We start from the raw sequence: 14,035 nt of genomic DNA on the forward strand, positions 1-14,035 counted from the left end.
ACAGAATTAACTTTCCAAGCTTCATTTTCTATTTTAACCCAAACTTAATTTTCTATTTTCCCTTTTATTTTTCCTATTGTATGTATATTTTAAAGCCTATAAGATGTGTATGTTTTTTAATGTAACCTTCAACTACATCTGAGATCAGATTCATGTAAATGAACAAGTCATAAAACATGCATGAGAAGAGTAAAAGAACCCTTCGCTTATTCAGAGGTCATTAGGAGCTCGATTATCTAAAAACAATGGAGGAAACACATTGATCCCGTGCTCCCTATAGACCCAAAACTGCTGGAGGCATTCCCTTTACAACTCTAAGATGCAGAAATTGTCACTCCTCCACCCCATTTTACAGATGAGGAAACTAAAATAGAACCTTTTAAGCAATAGAAACATCATAAGTGTGTCCTATACAAATAATTGTAAAAAAAAATGCTAATACCAACAGCAGGTAACAATTGTTCATACCCTGTTCAAACCCTGCAATGTATAAAGAAGTCGTCTATTATTTCATTAACTCTCCCAGCACAATTTGAGGAGATGCATGCTTTTAGTCTCTACATATATGAAAAAATAGACTTGGATGGAATTTATAAACTATTGCTTTATTTCTTAAATTCAGCCTTGCTGCTTTCAGTTTACTTCATAAGAATCAGATCCCACCTTTCCCTAAAGTTTTATCTACTGGTAATTTTAAAAGAATGTGATTGTGTCCCCTCCCTTCTCACCCCACCATCTATCCACTATCACCCAACTTTCCAATGTAGCTGCCCGTGTAATCAGAACAACGATGATACTGATAATAACTTTAATATCTTATTGATGTTTTCATGGTTTAATATAATCCTAAGCCTATCCTTGTAAGGTAGCTACCATTTACATTTTACAAAGTATAAACCAATAGGTGGTAGAATCATAACTCACATTTTTACCCCTAGAGCCTAGGTTGGAGGATACAGGGTTAAAGATGATCCGATTCAATCAGTTTATTTCACAGGTGGAGACACGGATATCCAGGAATGAATACACTGTCCCCAGAGCGCAGAGCCAGTTCTCCTTCCTGTCTTGTTTTGTTTTGTTTTGTTTTGTTTTTGAGCTGGAGTCTCGCTCTGTCGCCCAGGCTGGAATGCAGTGGCTCGATCCCAGCTCACTGCAGCCTCCGCCTCCCAGGGTCAAGTGATTCTCCTGCCTCAGCCTCCCGAGTAGCTGGGACTACAGGCACATGCTGCCACACCCGGCTAATTTTTTGTATGTGTAGTAGAGACGGGGTTTCACCGTGTTTCCCAGGCTGATCTTGAACTCCTGAGCTCAGGCCATCTGCCCGCCTTGACCTCCCAAAGTGCTGGGATTACAAGCATGAGCCACTGCAGCCAGCCTCTCCTTTCTGTCTCATAATCATGTCTCCTTCTTCTGTGCAATGTGTCATTGAGCCTACACACATGTATTTTTTTTTTTTTTTTTTGCATGTAGGTAGGAAAGTAGAGGACTAATAAAGAGGATGAAGGAGGATTCCTATACAGGCAATGCTTTACTCTAAAAAGAAAGATTTAGACTTACAATTTTCTCTCCAGCCTCATCTTAAATCCAGCACCCCTGGCTGCAGTCTTCATCCATCCCCAGGCCCTGTCATTATCTGCCCTCCCACCTCCGGCTCCCCCAGTGGGATGGGCCTTGCTGCAGACACCCCATGACTTCCATCCAGGATCTTTTTTTAATCTCAATCTAATTGGTTTGCTCACCCTGCTGGGATGTTTAATTGGGCATAAGCATATTCCACAGATCCTATGCCATTGTGAGTTCTGCCTTCTCCTCCAAGGGTAATTTGCTTGTTCTGTGCACTCAGAAGGAAAGATATATTTTATGTTGTTCTCAGTTCCCTGAGAACTGACATGAAATTGTTCCTGGGCCAGCAGAGCAGTCAGACAACATGGCAAGCAAGACTTGCTTTCTTTTATGTATTTTCTTTTACTTTATTTTTTTTAAGATGGCATGTTGCAATGGAAAGGGTATTACACTTGAAGTCATGAGCCTTGGGCTCTGATTTAATCCTTCCCAGTCATTTGCTGTGTGATCTTGATCAAGTAACTTAATCTTTTTGACATACAATTTTTCCATCAGTGGATGGTATTAGTTGGATTTGATGACTTCTATAAATGGAGTAAGAGTGAAGCTTTTAGGACATATTACCCATGGGCCAAATATATCCGAGCACTTGCTTTTGTAAATAAAGTTTTATTGGAGCACGTCGACGCTTAGTTGTATCGTCTATGACTGTTTCACTCTACAAGGACACAGTTGAGTGGTTGCAGCAGATACCTTGTGGCTGAAAAATCTAAAATATTTACTACCTGGACCTTTATAGAAAGTGTTTGTCTACCCTTCCTTTAGAACATAAATCAGATTAGGTAGACTCAAAACCTTCTTTTAACTTTTCATGTTACTTCAAATTTTTAAAAATTTTTACTAAGACTGACAAAGCTTTTTGAGGTCTGTGTTCCTCTTCTTCATCTTTTGGTATTATTTTTCTTCTCATATCACCCCTATACTCATTTAGGCTGCTGCCCTTTGATGTTCCCCAAATGTGGCAAACACATTTCCACCCCAGGACCTTTGCATTTGCTGTTATTTTTTTCCTGGAACATTATTTCACCAGGTGGCCCTATAGTTCCTCCCTCATTTCCTTCTGATGTCTCCTCAAATGTCGTGAAATCATGAAGGCCTTTTCTGGTTACCTATATGAAATGACAGCCTCACCCTCTTCTGGACATCCCAGCCTCCTTCCCCTGATTTATTTGTTTTTATAATGCGTATCTCCCGTGACACATTACAAATTTGTTTCTTCGTTATCTGTCCACTGTCACCAGCATGTATGCCCCTTGAGAGCAAGACTTTCATTAATTTTGTTTACTGTGGTATCTTTAGAGCTGGAAAAATAGGTGCTCAAATTTCAAATATGTAATCAACCTTTTCATCTCTAATGTTGTTTAAATCTAGCTCTGAATAGATCTGGGTGCTATTGAGCCCTTTTACTTAAGTGTATTTTGGAAAAGAGTGTAAAAATCACAGAATCCTGTGATTATTACAGTCTTTGCTCCAACGTCCCTGTAACGGTTACAGAGCCATGTAAACCCGTCCTCAAAATGCTTTTAGCCTGGGTCCTTGGCCAATGAGAACAGAGTTTATAGACTGAAATCTACTAACATAGTTTGACACATAGTCATTCATCCTGTGGTCCCTGACAACCTCTCTGCCTTTAGCTCTTATCATTTATATATTACACGTACACATAGACACACACATTCCTTTCTTTCTAACTGTCCTATCCCCTCTCATTCACTTCCGTTTTTGCACATGGAGCTCCTTGTTCTTTTTTTCTTTACCATTTTTAAGTGTTCAGTTCCATGGTAATAAATCCTTTTATATTGTTTTGTTTTTCCCTTTGTTCCTCCCCAACTATCCTTCCCAGCCTCTGGTAACCATCGTTTCACTCTCTATCTTCATGAGGTCCATTTTTCATCTCCCACAAATGAGTGGGATATGTGATATTTGTCTTTCTGTGCTTGGACTATTTCACTTAACATAATGGCCTCCAATTCCATCCATGCTGCTGCAAATGACAGGATTTCGTTCCCTTTTATGGCTGAATAATATTCCATTGAATATGTATACCACATTTTCTTTATCCATTCATCCATTGATGGGCACTTAGTTTGATTCCACATTTTGCCTATTGTAAATAGTGCTGTGATAAAACATGGGCATGCAGCTATCTCTTTAATACATATTTCCATTCTTTTAGGTATTTGCCCAGTAGTGGAATTGCTGAATCATATGGTAGTCCTATTTTTAGTGTTCTGAGGAACCTCCATATTGTACATTATAGTTTAATACCTTCCCTGAACAATCATTTGTCCTCCTTCCCGCAGTGGACCAACTCCTCCGGATGAGAAACTGTCCGTGGTGCTGAGCAGCTAGTTAGTGCTTTAGGGTAACATCCCCAGTTACTGAGCGCTCCCCAAGTGCCTGACTCTGTGCTTAGCAGGTCACATACATTTCCTCACTTAGGCCTTACGTCCACCTTGTGAGGGATAAACTGGGTACCTGGCATAGGCATCTTTCTGAGTTTCTTTTCAAGGACGCAACACAGATGGCAGGCCCTGGTCTATCACTGGTGAACGTCACAGACTGTGATGGCTGTTTCAAAAAAAGGAATTGAGTCATGCCTTGTAATTTGGTCGTGGGGGTGGCATCATTCTTCTGTATTGGTACTGGTTCTACTATGCTTTTATAGCCTATCTCTCAATATTTACATTAAAAGAGTGATTTAAGAGTCAGGATGCCAGTTTTCTACACTCAGGTCTACCACTCATTAGCTACATGACCTTTAACAGTTACTTAACCTCTCTGTGTGTAGATAAATATTAATTTTAAGGAATATGGGTATGTTCATATGAAAACAGCAACCCAAGACAGTAAGTTATGAATAAAAGTGATATATGCACACACATATATGTATAACTATGTATATTTTTCTATATACTGATATATGAGTATGTTTATATGCATATATATATATAACCTCATAATTATAGGTATATATAATTTTATAAATTTCTTGGATTAGCTGATAATATCTCTTTTCTTCAGAGATATTTGGCATTTCTCATTGCTGTGTATTGATCAATTGCTGGTTAGCAAATTACCTCACAATTCAGTGTCTTAAAACAATATCATCTCACAGTTTCTGTGAATCAGAAATCTGGACGCCCTGTCTCTGGGTTTGTTACCAGGCGGCAATCATCTCAAGGCTAGCTTGGGAAGGGTCTGTTTCCTAGCTTAAGCCCATGGTTACTGCGAGGATTCAGTTCCTTGCGAGGCCTCATTTCCTTGGAAGCTGTTGGCCGAAGGATTCCCTTGGCTCCTTGCCATGTAGATGTCTCCATAGAGCATCTCACAGCATGGCAGCGAGTGAGAGCGAGGGAGGAAGAAAGACGGATACAGAGATGGAGACAGCAGGAGAGCCAATGCAAGAAAGAGACAGGGAACAGAGAGCCGGGGGTGAGGCAGAAGAAGAGACAGAGACAGAGAAAGACATGGAGGGACTTAGAGAACCAGAGATACACAGAGAGAGAATACACACAAAATAGACATCGAAGAATTTTGTAACTGAATCATGAAAGTGACACTCCATCACTTTCATATTCTGTTAATTAGAAACAAGTCCCTGGGCCCGAGGTCATTGGGACTCAAGCTGCAAGCTGCCTGTCACACCTGTATCATTTGTCTCAGCTGGCTGTCAAGGTCTTTCCCCCATCCCCACATCTGTCAACTACTTGTTCCATCTTGTTACCTCCCACACCCTCTTTTTCATGCTCCCCCTATTTTATTCTGTCCTTCTCATAATGTTTTCTATATCCCTGTTCACCATTCTTGACTTTTCCTTCCCATGGTTAGTTTTTTGTGGTTGTTTTTATATTTATTTATTTCTCTTTTACTTTTAGAGACAAGGCCTCACTATGTTGCCCAGGCTGGTTTCAAACTCCTGTGTTCAGGTGATCCTTCTGCCTTGGCCACCTGAGTGGCTGGGACTACAGGCATACACCACCATTCTGGCTGTTTTTGTTTTTAACCACACTTCATTGATCTAAATTCCATGCAAACTTAAAAACTGTAGTTCAAACATGACCTCCTCTCTGAAGCTTTCCCTAAAGGCCCAGACACGAAAACTTCAGGTTCCTCCTCCTGTGTCCTGTAGTCCTTGATTTATAATAAACTGAAAAGTCTTCTAGACTGTGAGCTTTTTTTTTTTCGGAGTGCAGTTGATTGCACTGGGCTCACTGCAAACTCCGCCTCCCGGGTTCACACCTTTCTCCTGCCTCAGCCTACCAACTAGCTGGGACAGGCGGCGCCTGCCACAACGCCCGGCTAATTTTTTTGTATTTTTAGTAGAGACGGGGTTTCACCATGTTAGCCAGGATGTTCTCGATCTCCTGACCTCGTGATCCGCCTGCCTCGGCCTCCCAAAATGCTAGGATTACAGGTGTGAGCCACTGCGCCTGGCCTACTGTGAGCTTCTTAAGGACTGGGACTGTGACATGTGTGTTCCCCTTCTGTGGACATCATATGTTGCCCTTAGTAGGTATCTTGAAGCGTTCACTGAGTGCAGTTGATTGACTTAAGTACCTGCAACAACATGCAAGGTACTCAGTGGACTTCAAATTTAAACTATGTCTTGAATTATGGACAGAGATTTCTTATGCAGACACAGGCCATGAGCTCTGAGTCTTGGAAAGATATGCTAATGTGAAAGCTTTTTTCGGACTCAGTTTTCTGTGAATCAGGGGTCAGGCACCACCGCTAAATTACTAGGGCACATTCTGGCCAGATACCCCCACTGTTCTGCTTCTTCTTTGCCCTGTGTCCCTTTCCTCATTCATCTCTCCCATCCAGTGGCAGGAGAGAGAGACCTTTTCCTTAAACTCTGGTTCCCATCATTTATCTCAGCTGACCTTACAGCCCTCTTGTCTAGTCTGTTTTTCTCAAGGGACCGAGAGCATGTAACTCAGGCAGGTCGGAGAGCTGGTCATTCTGGGGGAGCTGCATCTTTGGTAGGAACTGTGATCATTACTGAGTGAAAGCAACCTTCACTTAGTCCCTCTAAGTTTTCACTTGTACTCAGTTTGTATGCTCCGAGTTCACTGTATGTGAACTTTTAATGATTTACATTTACATGTCTGGGAACTTGTGGGAAAATAAAGTTATAAAACAATATTTCACTTTAAATTAGCACCTTGCAGTTTCCAAAGGTATTTTGCACTCTATGTTTCATGTAATTCCTGCATCAACAGTAGCAAATAGATAATATTAATTGAATTTTGTAGCTGAAGTAATATAGGTCTAGAGGGGGGACAAGATCACAACACATAATTTGCAAGAGGCAGAGTGAGACTTGGACTTCCAAATTTGGTGTTGTTTGATCTTGAGATCCTCTGTTATTAGTGAAGGCAAACATGGAAATTCTCCCACATGGTCTTTGGAACATAGCTTAATTGCTTTAAAATACTAGGTGCTCGATGAATACATGTTAACATTTTGGATTAAAGTGAGCTCTGGGCTCAATATTTGATTTCTGGATTATCCTAGAACAGGCCTCAGGTTGCTTTGTGCCTTAGGTCCTATATACTCTCATATATCCTCCTTCTCTCCCTCCCTCCCTCCCTCCCTTCTTCCCTCCTTCCTTCCTTCCTTCCTTCCTTCCTTCCTTCCTTCCTTCCTTCCTTCCTTCCTTCCTTCCTTCCTTCCTTCTTCCCTCCCTCCCTCCCTCCTTGCCTCCCTTCTTTCTTTTTCTTTTTCTCTCTTTCTTTCTCTTTCTTTCTTTCTTTCTTTCTTTCTTTCTCTTTCTTTCTTTCTTTCCTTCTTTCTTTCTTTTTCTTTCTTTCTTTCTTTCTCTTTCTTTCTTTCCTTCTTTCTTTCTTTCTTTTTCTTTCTTTCTTTCTTCCTTTCTCCTTCCTTCCTTCCTTCTTTCCTTCCTTCTTCCCTCCTTCCCTCCCTCCTTCCTTCCCTCCCTTCTTTCTTTTCTTTTTCTCTCTCTTTCTTTCTTTCTCTTTCTTTCTATCCTTCTTTGCTTCTTTCTTCCTTCCTCCCTCCCTCCCTCCCTTTCTTTCTTTCTTTCTTTCTTTCTTTCTTTCTTTCTTTCTTTCTTTCTTTCTTTCTTTCTTTCTTTCTTTCTTTCTTTCTTTCTTTCTCTCTCTCTCTCTCTCTCTCTCTCCCCTTCCTTCCTTCCTTCCTTCGCTCCCTCCCTCCCTTCCTTCCTTCCTTCCTTCCTTCCTTCCTTCCTTCCTTCCTTCCTTCCTTCCTTCCTTCCTTCCTTCCTTCCCTCTTTCCATTTGTTTATTTATTTCTCCATCTGGCATTATCATGAATCCTGCCATGTAACAGGCACTGAGCTATATACAGGGCTGTGTTAGGGAGTGCCTAAGAAGATTCTATTCTTGTGGTGTCATATACAGTCTAGCGAGAAAGATGGAAAAACAACTAGAAGATGATGGAGGACTTGGTCCTGTGAGAGGTATCGGAAATGGATAATAATCCCCTGGCACAGGGCTAGTGTGATCATTATATAAGAACTTAGACATGATATTCTTGGGGACTATAAAATGCCATGAAAATTTTCATCAGTACATTACCATCCATATTATCATCAGATTATTATTTTTATTACTTTTTCTTTTTCCTCAGTCCCTCTACCCATCCCCTAATAAAAGTAACTCCTGATATTTGTCTCCTTGGTGCTCTGTAAACAACTTGAGGGCAAGGATGTTGTCTATCTAGTTCAATATTCCTGTGACGAGAATAGTACTCAATAAATATTTGTTAGTTGGAGATGATTAGAAGCTGCCAATCAAAGCATCACTTGACACATATTAAAATTATAGGCACTTTCCCATCCAGATGCCTGGATGGATGGTTGGGTGGACTTTGGCTTGAGGGCAGTGGTGGTAAGTTGAGGAGTGTTGCTCATTTCTCCTGCCCAGGGAGTTTGCCCGTTGGAAGGTGAGGAACACAGCCATCGAGAGGAGAGATCTGGTCCGCCATCCAGTGCCCCTCATGCCGGAGTTTCAAAGGAGCATCCGCCTGCTCGGCAGGAGACCCACCACTCAGCAGTTCATCGATACCATCATCAAAAAGTACGGCACCCACCTGCTCATCTCAGCCACATTGGGAGGTAGGTCAGCAGCCACTGGGCCAGAGCCTTCTCAGGACTTTGGGTCTGGGATGGAAGGGAGAATGGGATGTCTTAACAGCAAAGTCTTCTTAGCCTCTCTGCCATTCTGCGTCACACAAAAGCATTTATAGCCAGGTAAGCCAAATTGTCTTGGCTGTTGTGATCATATCGAAGGATATGATTCGGTTCTATGGGACAGTCTAATTTGAGAGTTTACTAAATTTTCTGAAAATATTGCTTAACCTTGGAATTGGCTCCATTTGTTAAAAATGCCTAATCTGATCATTTTCTCAGTTCTTTTGGTCTAATCTGGGAAAATAATTAAATTTCAGATATTGTTTAGGGAATAGGCTTTGTTTATTTAAGTCTACTTTAGAGACTGATAACTTGAGGTTATCATTTAACAAACAGGCTATCATTTGTATCTCCTGTGGGCTTAGAGTAGGTTAATGGGAAAGCAGATTAATTTTTCCACCCTGCTCAGCCTTACCCATCCCTCCCCATCAGGGCCAGTCAGTTTTTGAATGATCAAGGGTAGGAGGGCTGGATAAAGGACAGGAAATAAATGCAAAGAGAATGAATGGAAAATAGTACAGACTAGTGCCTTTAGATGCTTGTGGATCTTGCCTGAATGCATCATTTAATATTATGAGCAATCCCTTAGGACCAGTTTTGCCACAGTGACTGGGTTCACTGAACTTTGAGGAAGCCCCTTTAGGGATAGAGCACTGTGCCACATACTCACAAAGCCGCCGACTGCATTTAGTTATGTCCCATGCCCACTAGGAGAGATTGGCATATTGATACAGGCAGGGTGGACTGAGATATAATTATAACAGAGGATCTTCTCCTTCCGAGACGTGTCGAGTACTACCAACTGGAGTGGTCAGTACAGACTTCTTGGAGGAAGTGACAGTTTTGGTCACCAGGAGCTGGTTAAGTAAAGGGAGGTGGCAGAGCTTTCTAGGCTCAGCATACAATGTAGGAAGACCCAATTCATAATGTGGGGAATGTGGTGGAGAGATTGGTTAGGCAAATTTATTCATCCCTACAATAATATTACCCACTACTTAATAGTTATTTGCCATATAGCAGACATTGTACATTGTCTTTAGCCCTCAAAACTGCACATGATGTCATATTACCTCCATTTTATAAATAAGGAAGCTGGGACCCAGAAGAAGTACAGCTAGTAAGTGATAAAGCTAAGTTTTTAACTGAGTGTTTCCCATTCATAAAGCGTGCATTCTGTTTTTGATCCAATGTCAGTCATCTCTTTAACCAACTCACTTCCCCACCAACCCAATACCCGCTCCAACAACCAACCAACAAACGTGTTAGTTGTCTGTTGCCAGTTAGATATTAAGTAGGACTTTGAATATTAAATCATTAGTGTAAATTCTATTCTGTTGTAAAGTGAAAATGAATTCATTTCTACATTAAGTGTAGCATTAACCTGAGCTCGGACATCCCCCGCCTCCATTTCACTTGGGGGAGAAAAAGGCTTTGAGACCAATTCAACTCTTCCATTAAAAGCTGTGCTCTTGTCTGAGTTCCTGGAAACCCCAAGTAACCAAGACCTTTCTTCCTCAATGAAATATATTTTTAATTTCTCTAAGGCAAGGTGGTGAATTATTCACAGAGCCTTGTTCCTCTCCTATTTTTACAACACAACATTTTAAAATATGCAAAGCTTTGGATTGAGATCTGGTGTTGTACAGCAGGCCCTAAATGTTCTCTAGCCCTCAGTGTGGAGGAGTAGAGAGAGGGAAGGCAAAGAGATTTACTGTTGATTGAACAGTATGTGCCAGAAATGATGCGAAGGTTTTCTTACATCATCACTTCATTCATTCACTTACGGAAAGCATGTTTTTTAGGAGCCTCCTCTGCAGTATGAGAGAAGGGAGGTGGAGGTGGGAAGTTGTAGGGAATGAAAGAGCAGGCTCTAAAGTTTGATCGCCTGGCTTCTAGTCCTGCCTCCTGCTGTTCACTAGCTTAGTGTCACTGTATTAGTCAGGGTTCTCTAGAGGGACAGAACTAATAGGATAGATGTATATATAAATGGGATTTTATTCAGGAATATTGATTTACATGATCACAAGGTCCCACAATAGGTCATCTGCAAGCTGAGGAGCAAGGAAGCAAGTCTGAGTCCCAAAGCTGAAGAACTTGGAGTCCGATGTTCAGGAAGAGGAGACATCTAGCATGGGAAAAAGATGTAGGCTGGGAGGCTAAGCTAGTCTAGTCTTTTCACATCCTGCCTGCTTTCATTCTAGCTACGGTGGCAGCTGATAGATTGTGCCCACACAGATTATGGGCGGGTGTGCCTTTCCCAGTCCACTGACTCAAATGTTAATCTCCTTTGGCAACACCCTCACAGACACACCCAGGAACAATACTTTGCATCCTTCAATCCAATGAAGTTGACACTCAGTATTAACCATCACAGTCACCTTGGCTAATAACTCAATCCTCTAAGCCTCAGTTTCCTCTTTTGTAAATAGTCACAATAATAGTCCTTCATGCATATTGCAAAAATTAAATAAAATCATCTATTGAAAGTGCTTAGCACACTGTCTGACACTTAACAAATTGTTGCTATGTTACTATTCTTGTTCTTACTATTGTTGTTATTACTTAACGGGGCTAAGAAACTTGGGAATCCAGATTAAGACCCAATTCTGCTACTCACTAGATGAGTGGGAGACACTGAGAAATTCCCTTTTCTGTCTGAATATAAATTCCTTTATCTATAAACAAGGAGGTGCAAAGAATTTTATTCACTATAATTTTTTTCTAAGACCACTGTGTTCATTGAGAAGAAATGCTTTCATAAGCTCTTTGACGTGTCAGGTAAGCTCACAAGGGGGTAATCAAATACTAAAAGATGCTTCTTAACCTTTCACCTATGAGACAAATAAATATGTTTGTTTGGCTCTTTAGGAAGAGGAAAGAGGAAGGGAAGACTATGGGAATGGAGAAGCAGAGGTGATGGGAGGGCCAACAAATAAGAGATTTCCATGGGATCTTCAGATTTTTGATGAAATCTATTAAACTAATAAAATATATCATGTGAATACTCTTCTGAAGGGTGGTGAAGAGAAAAACTGTGTATCTGGAAGGTCACACAAGAAAACGGGAGTAGAAATTTTCCTTAGTCCCCCTGATGACCATATCTTGGGGCCAAAGGAATCACCTTAGAGACTGGGTCCCTGTGTGACATGTGTGATTAAGCTTGCATGCATGACTATGCATGCATGGAAGTACATCTGTGTAAACAGATGTGCACAAATGCCTACCTGTATAGACAGATGTTCACAAAGCCTATTCCTGCTTAGATATGAGTTAATTTATACATGAGCATGTATTCATGCATATTGCACACATGTGTACACATCACTCACATATATATGGTTGCAACGTGTATATATATGTGTGTGTGTATGTGAGCATGCACATGCATATGAGTGTGTATATTGCACAAATGTCTTTTTATACATGAGGGCTCATCATTTTTGTTTATTTGTGTATTCATTATTTCCCTCCCTGCATTTTGGGAGAGGTCCCCTTGACTAAGAGGAAGGCTGAGAATAAAATCCCAGGGGCTCAGAAGGAAAGGAAGAGTTATGTCCCAGAGGTCGAAAGTCCAGACACCTCATCTCCTCTCTGGGAGCAAAATCAGCTCCCACTCTTCCTCATTCCCTTTGAGAGTCCCATTTTCTTCACTTCTAAGACAAGGTGCTGCAGAGTGAGGCAAAGTCTCCTGGAGAACAGAAAGACTCAGAAAAGGCCTATGTGAAGGAAGAGGCAATTTGCAGGAATGCCCAAGGGGGAAAGCAATTCTAAACAGAACATTCTCTTAATAAACAAGAAATTAAGCCTTAGTAATGCAACAAGAAGCCCATTAACCCCTCTTGATCTAAAGGTTTGCTTCTGCCAGTTCTCAGTCCAGAGGGAACCGGGCTTGTTTCACCTTCTCCTTCACAGGCCCCTAAGAGAGCCTGAGCTGACATGTGGAACATTTATTTCCTCTGCCTCATGGCTCAAACTCTTAGCATATTCACTTGTTTAACTTCTACCTTTCCACTCATCTGTCTGTTCATCTATACACCCATCCATTAATCCATCTATCATCTATCTATCTATCTATCTATCTATCTATCTATCTATCTACTTATCCATCAACTGATAACTGAGCATCTATTCTTCATCAGACCCTAGGATAAGCATTGGAACATTAGAAAGATGAATTAGGTGGCGTCCTTGTTCCCCTGCTCCATTTCCCATGGTCCCTGGAACTCAAAGTCTAATTGGATATAGCATTGGTTTTAAGCCAAATCTATTCAGGTTGCTGTGGGGGCCAAAGGATAGACAATCATGTATTACTACATGACAGTAAAGCTTCTAGGGAAACTGCAAACACAAGTGCTTTACTATGAACTTAACTCAAGCCTTGGCCGATGAAACCTGAGAGTTATTTATCTAGTTCAGGTAGGGAGGGAAGGACTGAGGGAAGGCATCCCAGAAGTGATGTCTTTGGTGATACCTAAGGTATGAGTATAAGTTAGCCAGGAGAAAAACAGAAAAGTAGAAGTCCTAACAATGAGGGAAAATGGGGGCACATTTGTGCAGGATAGAGCAAACCCAGAGAGCAGCAAAAGTTATAGCTGGAGTGCCCAGATCATCCAGGCCTTGTGGGTCCACATTATCTACAAGATGCAGGTGCCTACCCTTTCTCTGGTCTGCATTGCATTCTGTGCACCCCTCTGCCTTGGCCATTCACCTGGTATATTGAAATTATCTCCTATGACTCTGTATCCCTAGACCAGCACTAGCCAATAGATATATGATGTCACCCCAAGTGTGAGTCACATATGCTCCTTTTAAATTTTCTTGCAGCTACACTGAAAAAGACGAAAAGGAGAAATCAATTGAGAAAAAAAGGACAAATCAATTGAACAAACATTTTTACACTGTTGGTGGGAATGTAAATTAGTTCAACCATTGTAGAAGAGAGTGTGGTGATTCCTCAAAGATCTAGAACCAGAAATACCATTTGTCCCAACAATCCCATTACTGAGTGTATATCAAAAGGAATATAAATCATTCTGTTACAAAGACAGATGCACATGCATGTTCATTGCAACACTATTCCCAATAGCAAAGACAGAATCAACTCAAATGCCCATCAATTACAGACTGCATAAAGAAAATGTGGTACATATACACCATGGAATACTATGCAGCCCTAAAAAAGAATGAGATCATATCCTTTGCAGGGACATGTATGGAGCTGGAAGCCATTATCCT

The 14,035-nt window shown here is 41.1% G+C and overlaps 1 protein-coding gene across 1 annotated transcript in view; it reads left to right on the forward strand.

Moving 5' to 3' along the window:
• BRINP1 (BMP/retinoic acid inducible neural specific 1) overlaps nucleotides 1–14,035 on the forward strand; it is a 198,645-nt gene that overhangs the window by 115,414 nt on the left and 69,196 nt on the right. The window contains 1 exon segment of the mRNA NM_001260978.1: nucleotides 8,535–8,725. Coding sequence (NP_001247907.1) covers nucleotides 8,535–8,725 — 191 coding nt within the window.

This window comes from Macaca mulatta, chromosome 15 (genome assembly GCF_049350105.2).
Source record: "Macaca mulatta isolate MMU2019108-1 chromosome 15, T2T-MMU8v2.0, whole genome shotgun sequence".
Classification (NCBI taxonomy): domain Eukaryota; kingdom Metazoa; phylum Chordata; class Mammalia; order Primates; family Cercopithecidae; genus Macaca; species Macaca mulatta.